Source organism: Pterocles gutturalis, unplaced genomic scaffold, assembly GCF_000699245.1.
Source record: "Pterocles gutturalis isolate BGI_N339 unplaced genomic scaffold, ASM69924v1 scaffold6176, whole genome shotgun sequence".
NCBI lineage: Eukaryota > Metazoa > Chordata > Aves > Pterocliformes > Pteroclidae > Pterocles > Pterocles gutturalis.
In genome coordinates this window covers 33,623-51,880 of record NW_010097656.1, presented here as the reverse complement: position 1 = coordinate 51,880, position 18,258 = coordinate 33,623, and the positions used below count along the sequence as shown (strand labels likewise).

General features: G+C 36.3%; 1 protein-coding gene across 1 annotated transcript in view; it reads left to right on the top strand.

Annotated features, from left to right (window-relative positions):
• Positions 1-3,239: 3,239 nt before the first annotated feature.
• The window catches only part of LOC104467114 (serine/threonine-protein phosphatase 4 regulatory subunit 1-like), a 17,323-nt gene continuing 2,304 nt past the window's right edge, over positions 3,240-18,258 (top strand). The window contains exons 1-15 of the mRNA XM_010080788.1: positions 3,240-3,366; positions 3,717-3,823; positions 4,433-4,575; positions 5,092-5,238; positions 7,653-7,760; positions 8,911-8,976; positions 9,543-9,701; positions 10,225-10,418; positions 10,779-11,215; positions 13,094-13,326; positions 14,386-14,478; positions 14,996-15,181; positions 15,509-15,670; positions 16,298-16,398; positions 17,465-17,585. Coding sequence (XP_010079090.1) covers positions 3,269-3,366; positions 3,717-3,823; positions 4,433-4,575; positions 5,092-5,238; positions 7,653-7,760; positions 8,911-8,976; positions 9,543-9,701; positions 10,225-10,418; positions 10,779-11,215; positions 13,094-13,326; positions 14,386-14,478; positions 14,996-15,181; positions 15,509-15,670; positions 16,298-16,398; positions 17,465-17,585 — 2,355 coding nt within the window. The 5' untranslated portion in view covers positions 3,240-3,268. The remainder of the gene's footprint in view (positions 3,367-3,716; positions 3,824-4,432; positions 4,576-5,091; positions 5,239-7,652; positions 7,761-8,910; positions 8,977-9,542; positions 9,702-10,224; positions 10,419-10,778; positions 11,216-13,093; positions 13,327-14,385; positions 14,479-14,995; positions 15,182-15,508; positions 15,671-16,297; positions 16,399-17,464; positions 17,586-18,258) is intronic.

Genomic DNA, 18,258 nt, shown 5'->3' with positions numbered 1-18,258 from the left:
CGGCGCTCCACAGGGCGCACCTCGGGAGCGGGACTGAAGGGAAAACCGCTATTGTGCTCTAGCTGGCTAATACAAACCAGGGGTTTTAGAATAATGCCGTGTCGTAGGTCCTAGGCCAGGCAACAGCTCCACCTCAAGCCGGTATAGTCCAGAGTTGTGCTACAGGATTAGAGCTGAACACCTATCAGACAGTTTGGTAGGAGGTGTTACTTAAGGAGATAAATATTTTACCAATAGCTAGGTGAACTTGTATTGCTTTAAGAAAGCAGCTGTGTATGTAGGGTGGTTTAATTGACACTTTGGATGCTGAATTGACTTTTCTGGTAAAAAAATGAAAATTGATACTTGAATTTGTTTCATGTGAGAGAGACTATTTGTTTACCACAAAGCTGTTATTGTTCAATAGTAATTGAAAATGTGTAATAGGTGGAGTCTCCTCCCAATCTATCACAAGAAAGCTAATTTAGGAAGAAGGTGGTCTTCAGGAACACCAAGGGAAATGATAGAATACAAGTGAGATCTACAGTATTCTATTGGACAGATGCGCAGGGACATTCCCTCTGCGGGCAGGAGGTCGTTCTGTGGGATTTTGTTGGTTGCTGCTCTTAGGTGGTGGTGTTCTCAGTCTTTGAGGTTTCTGGATATCAGTAGTACATAGAAGTAAATTATGTGTTTGTATTTTGGTTAAGTTTTAGAAAGAAAATTTTGAGATCTTTGGTGATATAAGTGATGTATACATGGTGAGATTAATTGCGTATGTAAGAGTTCTTGGTTTGTTTTGTGTTTGTATTTTTGTGTACTGCAGAGTATCTTTAATGGTTCTCTTATACAGATAAATTGTAACTGAGTCTTAATGAATTTAAAACTGTAATTAAAAAGCATCCTCCTTCCTTAATACAGTTATCTATTTGAAAAGCTAGAAATATACAAAAAAATGTAGTAAAGTGTGCAGGATAGTACTTGGAATACAGGATACATAGGGATTTAAAATGTTGCTAACACTGTAAGAAGTTGCTTGAAAAGAGATGCTAAAGATTATTGCTGCAGTAACTAAATGTAAGAAGTCACTGCTTTAGATGAAAAAAAGCATGTCTGTGTTGAACAGGATTTAAGTGAGAAGGAAATGAGCTGATAAGTTTCTATGTGCTTATGCTGATTTAAAGAGGGTTTTTCAGTCTAGAAGAACAGTTGCAACAGTTGTTACTGTAGTACCCTGTTTAAGAGGTGAAAATACCTTTCTCTGCCCTAATTAAAAAAAACAAACAAAACACAAACCAAAAACTGCCCAAAACAACACAAGAACCAAACAAAACCGTTGATAGTGCTAGTGAATGCTTAGCTATTTGAATGGATTGTGTCTGAATTGCTCCTGGTTCTAGTTCCAATTTTTTTTCCTCTCTGTAGTACGAAAAAAAATAATCCCCAAACTAGCATGTCATTTGACTTGTATTTGCTGAGTGTGTCAAGTGCAAGCAGTGGAAATAGCTGTAAACTTCCTGTAGTGTTCTCTTATGGGTCTTGGCCTTGGAGCAGGGGTGAGCATCACTGGGAGTTACGTGTTCGTTCTCCATTGGTGTTCAGTCTTTGGCTGTTCTGTTGAGCCTGTGATGGATTTTTCTGGTAAGTCGATGAAGAAGTTTGATGCTTCAAGGTGAAACTCTAGTTTGAGTCGTGAAGTTAATAAAAATGTTCAGACAAAGAAAGTTTTGACATAAGCAGTAATTAATAAGCTTTTTTATGGGTGACTTAAAATTTGTGTAAAAGAAATTATCAGTTTCAGGATGAGCATGTGAAATGTACATGAGCATGTACATTTTAGAGCATTATTGAAATTTACTTCATTATCTAAAATTATTCTTTGATGAAGTTCATTAATTTTCATTAGTTTCTAGCTTGCTTGTTGGTTCTAGATGAGGTTCTAGACCACTTTGTGGTTCTAGACCACATTCTAGCTGGCCCAATTGTTCTAGAGCTCATTCTAGACCACATCATGGTTCTAGAGCCCATTCTAGGTCCCCTCTGGGTTCTAGAACCTATTCCAGAACCGGCAGAGATCACCACGTGATTCTAGAGCAAATTTCCAGAGCTGACTATAGAGCCCTTTCTAGCTCACTTTCATGGTTCTAGAGCTGGCTCTGGAGCCCATTCCAGACATCTCAATCGTTCTAGAGCTGTTTCTAGAACCCAAGTATAGAAAAGCTCTGTAGTTCTAGCGCTGATTCTAGAGCCCATTTTCTAGACAACTTCATGGTTATCGGGCCCCTTTCTAGATAGCACCATGGCTCCAGAGCTGATTCTAGAGCCCATCCTGTACCAGTCATGGTACTAGTGCTGATTGGAGATAACTTCATGGTTCTAGATCAGTTTCCAGGCTGGCTTTATGGCTGCATTGGGTTCTGAGGGGAAAGGACCTAGTTCAGGCAGCTGTTGTGGCATCTCATGAGGATTTGGAATACTTGCTGATGATGAGAGTGTTCTCACTGCGATTTTTTCCGTTCTTATTTTATTTTTTTGTCTTGCATGCTTTTTTTTCTTCTTTGTGACTCTTTTGAGTTGAAGGCTGTAGGATCATCCCATGATGAAGATTTAGAAAAGTTTAGTTTGCATGGGGAAGTCTGTAGTTGAGAAGTCTGCAGTAGAAAACTCCCAGTGTGTTCGCAAGTGAGGTTGAGTTGAAGTTTTTCCTAAAGCTACCAGTCTGATTTAGATGTATGGGACCTAGTAACTATAGTGAGAAAAATGTACCTTGTTAACTTTGAAACAGACCCAAGAATTTACTGTTTTAAAGCAATATAGTTTGGGATTGTCTGTCATTGTTAAAATTTCAGTTTCTTTTAATGGGACTTATTTTCCTTTTGAATTTTTTAAAATTTATTTTCCAGTTTGTGGCATGCAGTTTTGTCAGCTCAGCCCTCTTTACTCATAGTGCATGTGGGCAGTCCACTGAGATTGCAGTGTAAAATGTGTTAAAGGATTTAATGACTGTAGTGAATTAAATTTCAAAACTTGAATATACAGGTCTATATGCAAATATTGCTCTTGTAGCTACTTCCATTAGGCACAGCTTAAGATTTTTTTGGTGAGCCATTTCTGGTGATGTACAGATGCTTTGAAGAGTAGCTGTAAAAAGAAATAGTTATTGGTACAGTGTATTTTACACTGTAACATCTTTTGCTGACTCCTGGATTTTTTTTTTTCCTATTATTTTTTTGGGGTTACTCTTGTCTTTCAAGTTGGATTTGAAGATTATGGACCAGATTGTGATAGCATGAGGATAACAGCATTCTTGGATATTCCTGGACAGGATAACTTAACTCCACTGGCTCGTCTAGAAAAATATGCCTTCAGTGATAACATATTTAACAGGTAAGGGTACAACAACAACACTTGTTAACTAAGTCTGATAGCATTGTGGATGTTAAGTTGTCACAGTTTAGCTATTATTCTCCTAAGTGCATGCCTAATCTTATTTCTGTTTGAATAACTTTCATATAACATTTCCATAAAAAGAGGTTTTCATTCTCGGTCATCTGAATAAGATTTCTCAACTCCATATTTTATTTTGTTGGGACATTGAGCAACTGTATAACTGGTATGTCTGAATGCTCAGAGATATTTTTTAAGGTGCCAATTTACATTTGATAAGTTCCCCTTGCATCCCATCTACATGTCATTGGCAGGATATTTACGCAATTAATATGTTGTTCGCTCTGCAGGCAAATTATTGCCAGAGGTCTTTTGGATGTCTTTCGAGATTTCAGTAATAACGAAGAAGACTTCCTGACTGTAATGGAAATAGTGGTCAGGCTCTCTGAAGATGCAGGTTTGAAAATGTTTTGTTTGTGGGGGCTTTTTTAATTTTATTTTTGTAACTTATTTTACATAAGCTGGAATATAGAAGGCAATAACTTTCAATTTTGAGAATGCAATGAGTGAACTAAAGAAACTAAAATAGTCTGATACTAATATCTGTCAGTGAAAACAAGAGGTTTGTTTGTTTTTGAAGTATTTTGTAGGTAGGTGTATAAATGAAAGCTCTTACTTAGTATAGGGCCCAAAGTAATGTTTTTCAGGGAATTAATTACATCTGCACTTGTGGTGTATGTGGCACAGAACAGTTGTGCATTTCAATACTTCATGAGCGTACACTCATGGTGACTGGGTTTTCTAGCTAGTACTGTTATTCTATATAATTTATTAGGGAACTGATCCCAAGTCTCTAGACTGTGATGATATATGTAAGGCTGTTCTATTTTATTCAGCTTTCCTTTAAGAACAGGCAATCTCAGTGGTGATATCTCTTATGTTTTGAGTATTTTCATTTTCCTCTGTTGTGAAAACATTAAACAAAAAAAATGCTACTTTTTTCTTAAGGTACTTGATTTTAATTTCCTATTTACTGATGTAGTTTTGATTTTCTTTTTATTACTAGAACCAACTGTACGTACAGAGCTGATGGAACAAATACCTCCTATTGCCATTTTTCTGCAAGAAAGTCGACCAAAATTCCCAACAGCGTTTTTTGAGTACCTTATGCCCATAGTAGTGAGATACCTCACAGATGTTAACAATCAGGTAGGAAAAAACAGACAACATGAGTTGAATCATTGGAAAGTTCTGTGTGGTTCAGTGATTTAAGGCATGAGGAAGAGGTAACAGGAAATTCCATGCTGATTGATACCTAGCTTGTGTGTAGTGCTTTGTGTTCATTGTTTTCAGGCACACTTTGGTAAGGGAGGTCAGAATTTTTTTTTTTAATCGTTTCCTTAGCAAATAATGGGGAAACTTACAGGATTTTCCTAGCAACATATGGACGCAATCTGTTAATGAGAGTCATGGCTTATAAGTCCTGTACTTCATCTTTTGGCTTCTCCTCAGAATTTGATGAAATGCCATCTAATGATTCTATTAAACTTTAGTATTTATTACTAATTCCTCACGATGTTAAACCTGAGAGGGTTTTTCTGTTTTGTGTTGTTTTGCTTTTTTTAAATTGTGTGTTCATTGAAAGCATACCTTTTGTGGTTCTCGTATCAGTAAATGATTTTACAGCAATGTACTTTTTTTTGTCTTGTTTGTTCATACTAATAGGTTAGAAAGGCAGGTCAGGAAGCACTGCTCATACTGCTAGAACAAGATCTTGTTGCTCAGAGTGACATTGAAAATAAGGTATGTCCAATTCTGTTGGACCTCTCTGCTCCTGACAGTGATGATGAGTACAAGGTGGAAGCTGTGAATGTAAGTGCATTTGGTAGAAGTCTTATATTTACCTTTTTTCTTTTTTTAATCACTTTTGTTATCTATCTTTTAACAATGCTACTATAAAGTTCTTTTAGAATATAACAACTTTGTGTGAGATTTTGATGAGCATAAAACCCAGAAAATAAAAATTATACTTGCATTGTTAAGTGTCCTGAGGGCTTTTTATTAATTATTGAACTTAAACTTTCTATACGATTATTATTTCAAGTTTGATTTATTCCTTCTTTATTTATTAGTCGCTATGTTGCGAATGGAGAAACCACTGTTATGAGGCAGTTGAAGCTGAAGTGTGCTACGCTGTTAAGCCTTGAATCTGTAGGTTTCTCAGTCATTTGTAGTGTTGAGCAGCATTGCAATAATATGAATTCTCAACTAATTTGAACAGGGTCAGGACTTGATGCACCATACTGAGAGGTTAAAAATGATCTTAACTGAAAGCAAGGTTGTCCCGAGTAAGGTTGTACTGAGTACTATTTATGGCTAAGTGTAGAGATACTTGCGGTAAGCTTTCTCTAGGTCCTATACCTTTTGTGCAGTGAAGAAATCTGGGCTTCTGTGTTAATGAAGTGCTTAAGGAATCCTTTTGAAATAGTGCTGCTTGAGAATGGAGCTATGCAGTACAGTAACTGGGAACAAGAATGTTATTGTATAAAAAATGTAAAGTATCAGATCTTCAAATTCAGTATAAGTTTTTCCCAAAATGATGATGGGCTTTTTACTATAGATGATTGATGATGTATTGAGTGTTAACAAGAACTACCACTCTTTTTCATTTATAACAGTAATTACGATGAGGTCCAGGAATAGTGGTGACATTAAAGAACATAAGCAATCAAACCTTTTGTGTTTATTCATGGATTTATTTGAATTTTTAGTTTAACACAACAAATCTTTACTTTTTATTCTACATTTTTGAAAAGATCATGTTTAAAGAGACCATCTTTATACTTCAGGATGCTAAATGATTGTCAGAATGGTAGCCAAATAACTTTAAAATGCAGTTGGTTCTTGGCAGCCTTGTTTTAATTCTTTTTCAGGTTGTTGTGTTCTCCAACAGTTTCTTTATATTTGCTCTACCAGGTTTCACAGTAATGTTGTAAAAGTATGAATGGTAACCTGATCTTCATTCTTAAACAGTTTGAAAAAAACATTCCCTGTTCACTTTCAAGAAGTCAGTTGACTCCACAGAAAAGTGCTGGTGTGTAATTACATTTCAGCATGGATAGCTGACACTTGACCTGTAAAATAGTTTTACCAGCTAGATTTTCCTCTTCCTTGTTTGGGACTTGGGTATTGCTTAGGCACTCTTCCAGGGTGACATCTGAGCACCAGATGCCTTTTAGGAGTTTGAAATTTTGTAGGAAAGACCTTGAATGGTGTCTTCATTAGTCCTTCTTTAGCATTCTATTATGAAGGCAAACATTTCTACAAATAAAGCTTATTTTTGTGGAGGTAGAAAGCTTCAATAATTTTGGAAAAATAAAAATAGTAAGATGAATACTGTTAATCTGAAAACACTTGTGTAAGCATTAAACTCCTGGTGCTACGGGCAGAACAGTGAAGTAGAAAGATGCATGGGAGCCCCTTCCTTTTTAATTTTGCAAATATAAGAATTATAGCAAATTATCCCAGAAAGTGGGAGCTGAAAGGAAATATACAATCCAAAGCATCTTATTTTCACAGCAGAAACAGTTTGTAATTGTAGTTGAAATTGACAGTTCCTCAGAGAAAGCTAAATTAATGAGCGTGTTACTAACTTTCTTTAATTATGCTGTGATATTAACTCCTAAAGTTTCTGAGAATGATTTCTGTAAAGTGTGCGTTAGCTTACATATATAACTAGTTTGTCCTACTCTCCCTTTTCACTTCTGTTGTACAGCAAACTTTCATTTTATCATGTTGTCTGAGCCTATGAAGAGCTGGGACTGTGCTTGTTTTTAAGTATCTGAATGGCCTGTTAAAGCCAACAGGCTTACTTAAGCGCCTAATCTTGAGATATTTCTAATATGCTTAAATGTTGTGATTTCTGTATGCTGGCCGGTGCAGTGGAACTTTTGTGTTCTCTGTACGAATTATCAGTGTGTGCCACATGGCAAACACCTTGAAAATGCGTTTATTAATGCATGTCTGTTTAACTGGATGAAGAAGACAATGAATTATGTGCAGAAATGTTATGTTCAGACACAGTGGTATAGAGTGATTTTAAAATAAAAACTCTAGTTGTGCCTAATATAAAACAGGTGTATGAAAAGACAATGCGTAGCAGTTAATCTATTTGATGGTAGTTGCTCTCTTGCACTTGGATGTAATTTTTAGGAGGAATATTTGGGTGTGTTTACACACTTTGTAATTTTCTTTTCCTTATGCATATCCCTGTCTTGATTTTTTAGATAATCTGTAAAATGGCTTCTATGTTGAGCAGAACAACAGTTGAGCACATGCTGCTTCCTCGTTTCTGTGAACTCTGCAGTGATGGGAAATTGTTTCAAGTCCGAAAGGTTGGTGTTTTCAACTCTAAACCACTTAAAAATGAATTTGCAAGTTGCTGTTCAGATGCCTTCCTGAATACTTTAGTTATAACTTTAGATGATGACATTCGAAAGCCTATGGAAGAGCATTTTTAATTTATTGGCATGTTTATAGTTTCTGTAGTTCAGTAAAGAACTAGATAACAGCCCTTAGTGAATAGCTTTGATGTAGCAGTTAAACTGATCTCGCATGCTCAATAGTTTTGCATAACATTTTTTTAAGCCACCGTACTTGGTTATAGGATGCAAACAAGTAACCTGATCTCTTCCATCTTATTTCAAAACCAAAAATTCAAAAGCAATAGGTATTTGATGCATCCTTCCCTTAAAAATAATATATCTGCTATTATTAAAAGGAAAAATCCTAAAAATGTAAGACTTACTTTAATTCATGTTTGAGTACAACAGGAAACTTGTAGCCTAAGAAGTCTTAAAATATTTGAGTAGACTTAAGGGTCATGCAGAGCTTCACCTTGGTCCTTAACATAAGCTGCACTTGTTGGAATTTGAGCTGTGTTATAGGCTTCTATCTAAATAAGCATATAGAATGAATAAATCTTATATTAACATGGTCCTATCTTAATTGATTGCAGATTTTGGCAATGTCTTTTTCCAACATGAGGGACTGTCCCTTTTGCCTTAATTATAGCATTTGTAATGTACTGTAAATGTCATTAACTCAAGACCTTGATTAAACTTTGCTTCAGCAAAGTACTTAAGCTTGGGTCAGCCATAGCAAAGATAGTTCTGTCAGTACACCTAAGTCCTGACCCTAGTATCATATTTTAGTCTGTATCGGTTTTGACAGCTGCTGTTCAAAGTAATTTAAGCTTTCAAGTAGGCTTATTAGTCCCTCTTAATGGTTACTGTGGTAGATGATGCTCTTCATGCAGAAACCTTTATTACTTTTGATTTCAAAGGCATGTGGCTTATGGAAGCTTGCTCTAATGAGTCTTTGTTCAGGATGAGTTAGTGTTACAGGATGTAGTTACATGGCTGAAATTTGAATATTCAAACATGCAGTTGTTACACGGGATAAATAATGCATGGGGAAGTCGATAATAAAACTAATGCACTTGAAAGAGACAGAATGTTATTAATGACTTTTTTTATTTCTTAGATTTGTGCAGCTAATTTTGGTGACATTTGTAATGCAGTCGGGCAAGAAGCCACAGAAAGACTTCTGGTATGTAAAAATCAAAACCCATTCACAAGATTTGTATTTCTCACTTCGAAAGGTTTAATAATGAGTTCTTTCATTGTCTTTTCTGTAAATTAATCGGTGTGCATGCATTTTTAAAAATTAATTTGGCTAAGGCTTTGGTTGCAATTACTTAGCAAAACTGGGAATGAATAGAAATGGCAAGTTCTTATTTTGCAAAATATTTTTTTTAAATGTAATTGACAGCATATGTATGTACACAGACACACACACTTTAAAATTATTGACTCTTTCTTCTTTTCCCTGAACTAGATGCTCCGTCAAATTGCAATTTCGGGAAAAATAGGCCATTAATAATTCTTTCTATTTTTTTCCTGGTGCATGTGGTTATACATAAAATATATGTAAATGTCAGACAGTTTTTTCCAATTTCTTCAATGAATATGTATGTTTTTAACCTGTCTCAGTTTCTTCTAGCCTTCACTCATTTTTATTCTCTGTCTCCAGTTGCCAAACAAATACCTTGATAGTAAGCTGCTGCAGTCTTTGTTTAGTCTTTGATTAGTCTTGGATTTTCCTATTTTTGGCAGATTCCCAAGTTCTTTGAACTCTGTTCTGATAGCGTTTGGGGAATGAGGAAAGCTTGTGCTGAATGCTTTATGGCAGTGTCTTACACCACATCCCCAGAAGTTCGCAGAAGCAAACTCTCCCCACTCTTTATCAGTCTTATTAGTGACACTTGCAGATGGGTAAGTAACTCTATAATTGATGCATCTCCCAGGCAGATTGTACACAAGTAATGGGCAAGTTCAGAAGTGTATTGTACAAGTTCTCTAAACTAAATTTGCTGGGATTAGAGTCTAATCTGCTAAAATCTAATCTCCTGTAATAAGATAGTATTTATTTTTCCTCTTGCTCTTACTACTTAGAATTTCTATCACCAACGTTTTTAAAAGTGTAAACACTCTTCTGAGAATAGGTTGCTCGTGTTAAAGGTGTTAGTTGAAGTAGACAGTGATGTCCTTCAAATTTATAACTTTAAAATATTTCCATACTATTCCATGATTGTAGATACATGCTTAATTTTCTAGCAGCCTTTGGTTAGGTGTCAGTTATTTGGTAATTGATAATTGGTTATACTTGGTATTGAATGAAGCTGTTATAGTAAGAATCAATTGGATCTTACTAAAAAATCGAGCCAAATTTTTATTTTTCAGCTTTAACTCTGTGGGAGTTGCATGAATCCTGACTGCTGTCTTTATACTATCACAGGTTCGTCAGGCTGCTTTTCAGTCTCTTGGCCCATTTATTTCTACCTTTGCAAACCCTTCGAGTGCTGGTCTTTACATTCGAGAAGATGGGACATTGAGTATCCGACCATCAGCGCAAGATGTGAATACCAATTCCTGTCAACCAAGCAACAACATAACATTAATGTCCTCCAGTACAAATGCTACGTTGTCCAGGTAAAATCGTGGGAAAGATGTGGTGTAGTGGAAGGGGGAAGAAGGAAGAAAATTCTTTTAATTGCTGTTCAGATCTGAAAATCTCAAATTGAGAATATAGTTTTAGAAAAGGTATGAAGAGCAAGGTCATGCATGTGTCTGAATGTAGCCCCATTACTGAAAAATTCACTTTGATGGCTTCACAGGCGGATAAAGGGAAAACTGGTGAAGTAAAGCATAGTGGTAACGTAGGTTCTGTCTTTCTGCAGAGAACATAAGCTTTCTGTAGTTGCTGATGTCTTTTATTAAGTATTTCAGTGAAAAGTATTGTTACAGAGTACTTCAAGTTTTATTTGGATAACTGTGTGTGTCTGTTACCAGTTCAGAACAACCAATGGAAATCAAACCAGAATCATCGACTGAGGAGACTTCAGCTGAAGTTAATACAAAGCTCTCAGTTGAGAACCTAAATAAAGATACACTGGAAGAAAGTTCAGATTGTTGTACCAACCCTGGAGAAGATGTGTCTCAGTTGTCTCAGGGTGACAAAGTTGTTGCTGGTGTCACAGAAGTCACTAAGGACAGCAGTTTTCCTGGAATTAACTCAAGGCTACAGTCTGCTGAGGATGTATTTAATACTTTTCTATACTGGCGCCCTCCTCTGCCTGATATAAGTCAGGACCTGGAGTTACTTCAGTTCAAGACTGAAAAGCACAAAGATAGCTGCTCTGTGCCATGTAATAACTGTGTTGCTAGTAGTGAAATAAAAAAAGTTCTAGAAAGCTTACAGGAGCACATTGATGATCCAGATGTTCAAGGTGAGAGTCTGTAACAGTAAAATAATGTTTTCTCTGAGGAGGATTTCTCCTGGCCTTTAAAAAATCCTTGACTGTGTTTTAATTGGCTTGGTGTTCCTAAAGTGATGAGACTTCCTTGAGTAGTAAATTATAGTAGAAAGTTATTCAACAGCCTTTTTCACAAGACCTGAGTTATTTCCAGAACAGTTGGGGAAGTTTGGTTTGGTTTTTTTTTTTAGCTCCTGCTTGCATGAGAAATAGATTGGATCTAACTACAACAGGGAAAAGAGCTTGTTGAAATTTTGTGAAAACTCCCTTTAGTTTTACGTACAGTAACTAAGTACTTGGATTTTAGGGACAGAGCTCTACCTGTTACCAGCTGAATTCATCTAATGTTTGTTTGAGTGAGAATGGCCCTAATTTCAAGTCATCTTTCCTTAGCCTCCCCATACAAGCCTGTTGATGAACATACTGAAGGGATGATAGGCTGATAGTGGGATGCATAGATGTTTCCTGGGACAAATCCCTCTTGATGAGCCTGTCATCCATAGTCAGCTCAGTTTCTTGTTCCACTCAGTCTCGTGGGTACTCAGGTGAATTAGCAGTTTCATCGGCCTGTTTATTCATCCCTTCTCTGTATGCAAAATCATAGCTGCAGGAATGGCAGCATCCTTTGGATTCCTTGCTGTAGTAGTAGTGAGTAGTAAGTAGTAAGCTGACTGGCAGCGTAGCATATTTAGGTGGCTCCCCATGGCCATTTGGAAAGGTACCAGGAAAATAAAAATTCTTCATGTGTGAGGCAAAGGATCAGAAAGAAAGATTTATAAGAGGAGGAGGCGAAAAAATTAAAGCAGTAAAGGAAAAAGTGGAAATTGAAATGAACGAATGAAAGGAGAAGAAAGTATAAACGAGTTTTGGAAAGGGGCAGAAAGTAAAAGCAAAAGGAAAGGAGTGAAAAGCTAATTGTTTAGAACTAAGACACTTGGAGAGATCTTAGCTTGACAGCTATACAGTGAAAAATCAGGGGTTTGGAGAGGCATGGGAGAAAACAAGGAGGAAGACTTCTGCCCCCCTTACTTCCCCCATTACGATTTTAGCAGAACAGTCTTCCTTCCTTTCTCAGAGTAATGAGATGTGGATGTTAGTTTCTGTTTTCTAACTGCTAAAGCCCTCATATGCCTGTAATCTGTTTTGCCTCTTTAAGTTGTTTGTTCCCATTATTTCCAAAGTGTTCTAGTATTCTTCACCTTTAAAATGTGCTCTAATGTTTCATCTTAAGACTGTACTTGCTGTAGGCTTGTGCAGATGTAGCTATGCCATAGTTTCTGCATTCTGAACTCTTAGTAACTTCCTGGTCCTAGCAGCAGTGTAGCATAATGCGCAAATCTTGTAGCTTGTCCTACCTTTATTGGTGATACAGTGGTAAACCTGAGCTCTTGTTTTCTATCTGCTTCTGCAAAACAGTTCGGAGATGGTTTGACTAATTCTGTCCTCTGGATAAAGCTTTTCTCAGCAGTGTTTTAAATGCACATTGATGCCTTTTCCCAGCAGTTAAATCAATTAAAGAATATAACAAAAGAATTTGTATTAAAATGTTTGAGCCAGTATGCTGTGATACCTCGTTACAGTTTCTACTGTCTTTCAGTAGTAGAAATCGTTAGAGTGCTTCTGCTGAAAATGTTAATATATCCAAATCATTGCTCTTAATTTGTGATGGTTTTGTGGAAGAGTAATGGGCCTTTCCTTTTAAGAGCAAATATTCGCCAATATACCATTCCTGTGCAGCTCAGAGGACAAAAGTTCTGGGCTTCATTTTATCTTTTCAGATTAACTAATTACAAATTTAATGCTTGTAGTTGCAGAAGGGAGACTAAAGAAGTAATCTTTTGCTTTGTACAGCTCAGGTCCAAGTGTTGTCTGCTGCTCTCAGAGCTGCTCAGTTTGATTCTGTTGGTGACTATGAGACCAAAAAAGTGGAAGAAAGCAGTGGCAAACTTCATAACAAAACTATGTCAGATGAAACAGCTGTTTCAAATGCTACCTGCAACCAGGTGGAGGAAAACAGTCTTTTATCCCCTGCCTCCAAGGACAACATCAGTGACCCGTCTACCAGCAGTATACTGAAAAGCACAGTAAGTATGCATTGTGCTCCACATCTGAAATGAATTCTCACTGGCTGAAGTACTGTGCGTTTTCCTGTAGTACCTGGCATAACTGACCCGCTTCTGATCTAAAGCCTTTGAACATTACTATACCATAGCTGTCATATGCTACTTATTTTAATTAAAAAATAAACCATAAAGCTATTAAGGGCTATTTTCTGCTTGCACACGAATTACCAAAGAGTTAAAGTTTTGCAGTAGTCTTGTAGGTTTTTTTTCAGATGAAATGTACCAAGTACGGTCTCACCTCTTCCTGTAATGAATCTAAAATTAGTCTTTTATCTCCAGACAGGAGGCTGAATCAGGTGGTGACACATACACAGTTCCTGGTTACTATTTCTTGATTATAATGTACACATAGGAGTAAAAAGGATTGTTTGCACAATATTTAAAGTTGCTGGAGCTAATTGTGAAATACAAAGAAAAGCTCTCCTAGTCTAAGAACAAAAATTGCACATAAAACCTGTATGAACAAAAAAGTAAAATAATGTGTGAACTTTCAAACTTCATATGTTTTTGGTCTTTTAAACCTTTTAATTAAGTTTTTTGTTCATGTTTGGGGAGAGGTGTATGCTTCATAATTTGGTAGGCTTGTGAGTTTCCAGCTTGGGGGATCAGTTTTAGTATGCTCTAAAATAAGTAAAGCTTTTATCGTGGTATTGGCTGACTTAGAGCAACTGCTAAGCTGTCTTGTTTAATATAGTTTAAGTTTGTGCCAAGAAGATTTAAGAGTATAGTAAAAGCAACCATCCAAAACCTGCATAAATGTTGGGTTTATTGTGTTAGATTTACTTCTAAAAAAGCAATTTAACTACTGTTCCCCTCGTTGCTGTTATGGTGTTAATGTTGTTTGCCTTAGTGTACAACTCTGTTCTCTTTTTGTACTTGCATAAACACACTGCATAAGGCTTTGCCTGTACAAGGCTTTGTCTTCTGTATCTGAATTGCACTGTTCTGTAGTGTGATGCTTTGAAATACCCCAAACAGCAATAACTAATTCATTTCACTAGCTAGTACGTCCTTTTACAGGACTCAGAGGAACAACACAGAGGAACCAGTGTATTTTTAAAGAGCGAGCAAGAAAATAATCCACCATTTGAAGATGACAAGTCAAAATTACAGGTGATTAAAAATAGCATCTAACTGCTTTAGTGGAGTATTGGATGCAGTTCATCTTATCTTTAATACAGTGGTAGCTTTTGCAATTGATCAGTTGCAGAATGTGAAGAAATGCTCTGGGCATTTCAGGAGAACTCTATCTTAAATCAGAAAGCTAGAAAAACTCTTGCCTTTATCGTGCCTTGGAGGCAATCTGTGCAGTCAAGGTAGCCACTGACTATACTATTTTGTCACTGGATTTACTGTTTGTCTTCAGCAAAGAAGAAATTTCATTTTGGTTTGATGCAACGTGTTAGTAAAGTAACAATTACTGTTCATTGCTGACTGCTCTATCCTAATGAGAGGACAAATAACTATATGGGTTGTTTATACTTTGTGATGCTAGCCCACTAAAAGGTCATCTTGCCACTCTGTGTTTTGCTGCCAGCTGGTTGGTCGCAAGAGAATAGTGTAGCTCAACAGGTGTATTTTCTTTCTGATCTTGAATTCAAGTGTGTGTTTCTGTTGTATCTATCTATAGGATATCATACCTCAACCTTTGCTAGACCAGTACTTGTCAATGACTGACCCAGCTCGAGCCCAGACTGTTGATACTGAAATAGCCAAACACTGTGCATACAGTCTTCCTGGGGTGGCCTTAACACTGGGAAGGCAGAACTGGCACTGCCTGAAAGATACATATGAGACCCTGGCCTCAGATGTACAGGTAAAAAACACAATTTTTTTTAAAAATGGTAAATCAGAATTTTAATCAGTAGCTTTTTTGGTTTTTAATTTTTAATCAGTAACCTTTTTTTCACTATGTTGCACTGAAGTTATAACGCTGTATACTTTCTTATAAGGGATTAAATATGTACTAAAAATACAAAATTCAAGATATAAATTGGACTTCGTAAATATGATTAACATTTTCTACTGCTGTGTAACTAGCCCTGTTTCTTCTGCTTTCTTAATACTCACACATGTGTAGGCTAAAAGCTTCTTTACTTTAGTTAAGGTGCCTAATCTAGTTCACTTCTTAAACTGCTTGCAGTGGAAAGTACGTCGGACGCTCGCGTTCTCCATACATGAACTAGCAGTTATTCTGGGGGATCAGCTAACAGCTGCTGATCTGGTGCCAATTTTCAATGGATTCTTGAAAGATCTGGATGAAGTGCGTATTGGTGTCCTTAAACATCTGTATGACTTTCTAAAGGTAGGCAAGTGTAATTTCTCAAGATAAATTTTTTTCTAACTACATTTTATTAAGAGTTTTTTTTAAATGAGATATGCAGGTATCAACATCTAATTACATATTTAGTTGTGTGCAGTACTGCTATTTTGTGTGTGTGTCTATTGCTTTTTTTTTTTTTTAAGGTCCCTCACTTCTCTTGTCTCTCATGTGCCAACAAAATATCAAAACTGAAAACCCTTTGTAAATATGGCTGTAAATGCTCCTAGCTGTTGTAAAGGAATTACTTTGTGCAGTCCAGCTGGAAAGTTAGACCGTTAGCAATTTATGTTTGGGGCTGGGAGAGAAGAGAGCAGATCCTGGTGGTCTGCTGCATAATAAACACAAACTTTTAGTATTTCATTGCTCAGTCTTATGCCCAGAGATGGGGGTTTGACAGGTACCTTGCAGAAGTGATGACTTAATGTACTTTTTTGGATGTCAGTCTTGTGTATCCAGGCACTCAGCTGATTGTGCACAATTTTTAGTAAGCAACTTGTGAATGATCTCTTCCTTTCAAGTAGAAAAACGCACATAAGTGTCAATAAAGTAATCAGAGAACTGCAAGTATTGAATTTTATCAGTTTTATACTAGTAATGTTTTTCCTTCAGTTGCTTCATGCAGACAAAAGGCGAGAGTATCTTTACCAACTTCAAGAATTTGTGGTGACTGATAACAGCAGGAACTGGAGGTTTCGTTACGAGCTGGCAGAGTATGTGGTTTTGTTAACTTGTAATTTTTAATCTACATTACTAACTTGGAAATAGATAATAACACTCAGAAGTTATCACTCCCTGATTAGGAGCTAAAAGATTACAACCATTCTTTTATAAAGAACTGAACTTGAAAGCCACTGGCTGTTGGGGTGTTTTTGGGGGATGTTTTTTGCCAAATTGTATTGTAATCAAGTGTGACTGAAACTTATGTCTGTGATTATACTAAAATGGACATCTGGTTCACTTGCCGCTTGTGAAATATGACAATATGATAGATACTATTCAGTGAGGTTTTGCTCAGTTTTAGACTGCCTTGTAAAAGTCAGTGAAATGTATGTACAAAGTCATTTTTCTAATGTGTATGAAAGAAAAAACAGTTCTTAAAAAAATTGGTTTATTAATTTCATATTTCCATATGACTGGGTGTATAAGGGAAATATAGTAATAACCCACAATTCTTTTTCTACAGGCCCTGTTGATATTTTAAGCACCCAAATAATGTTTGTAGGCATAGTTTGCAGCTAAAATCTGACCTTCGTGTTTATCTTGTTGCTTTGTTTGGGCTACTGAGGATTTACTCTCCCTTTGTAGTTTAGCACAAAAAACTAAATCTTGCTCTGGTGCAAGAATGTTGTGTAGGAGTCCCCTGACATCTAGTGGAGAGCTGCTGCTCTGTGGTTGGTTTCCGCACAGCTGCTGGTGACATACTGGCAGTGATGTGGCTAGAATGAGTTCTGTGAAGTTCCAAGATATAAACTGCTTTCTGAAACATAGATTTCTACATCAAAGTAAATCTTTCATTTTTGCTTTGCACAGGATATTGGTTTAAAGTTGGTACATCTAGTTTGGATAAAAGTTTCTCTTGGACTCCTTGATGGATTAAAGCCTCTACATCTTTAATACATGTGTGCACCTTTATAAAGTAAAGAGAAGAACAAACTGTTCAAGTGCTTTGTAATAACCATGGTATTTTTGAGGCTCCAAATGATCCTTACGTTTAATAGATGGTATAATTGGAGCAGGTTAGTGTTGCTAGAGTTAATCCCTTTCTTTGTGTTTCAGGCAGCTGATCCTGATACTGGAACTCTACAATCCCAATGATGTCTATGACTACTTAAGACATATTGCACTAACTCTCTGCTCCGATAAAGTTTCAGAAGTTCGGTGGATCTCCTTCAAACTGGTAGGGGATTTAGTTCACTTCTTGTCAGGAGAAGGAGGAAAATGATCGTTGAGAAGGATATCTGAAATCGCTAATTTTCTTTTAGACAAGTAGAGTGAATAGACACATGTTTTGATAAACATGGTAAACAATATGGAAAAAAGTTAAATGAAAACTTTAATAAAATATATTGAGTTGTCTGACTTTGACAGAAATCAAAAATCTTTCTCTGTTTGTTTTATGTGAATGATAAATATATTTTTAACTGGATGAAAACCAGGATGTAGAAGATTTTGGAGACCTTCCCCCAGTTGTTTTTTTAAAAAAAAAATTACTGATCTTTCCTCAAAGATTATTTGATTTTTTAATTTTGTGATAAACACCATCATCCCATAGATGTCCTGAATGAGTAGAAAGACTTTTTAGATTTCTTCTTTTTCTTCATGGCACCATGGAAAGGGTTGTAATTTTAATGGTTGTTTTAATTTCTTTTAGTGTTTTTTGCTTTATCTGAACAAACTGCTTTTTGAAGCTTAATACTTTATTTTCTCCGGAATAAGCACAGTAATTTAATTCTGCAAGCACAGCTGATTGCACTGAATACACTTTTTGGTGTTCATTTTGTAGGATTCAAACGAAATGATGTTTTTTTAACCTTCAAAGGGCTACAACTTGAGTCTTATCTCTTCTTTTT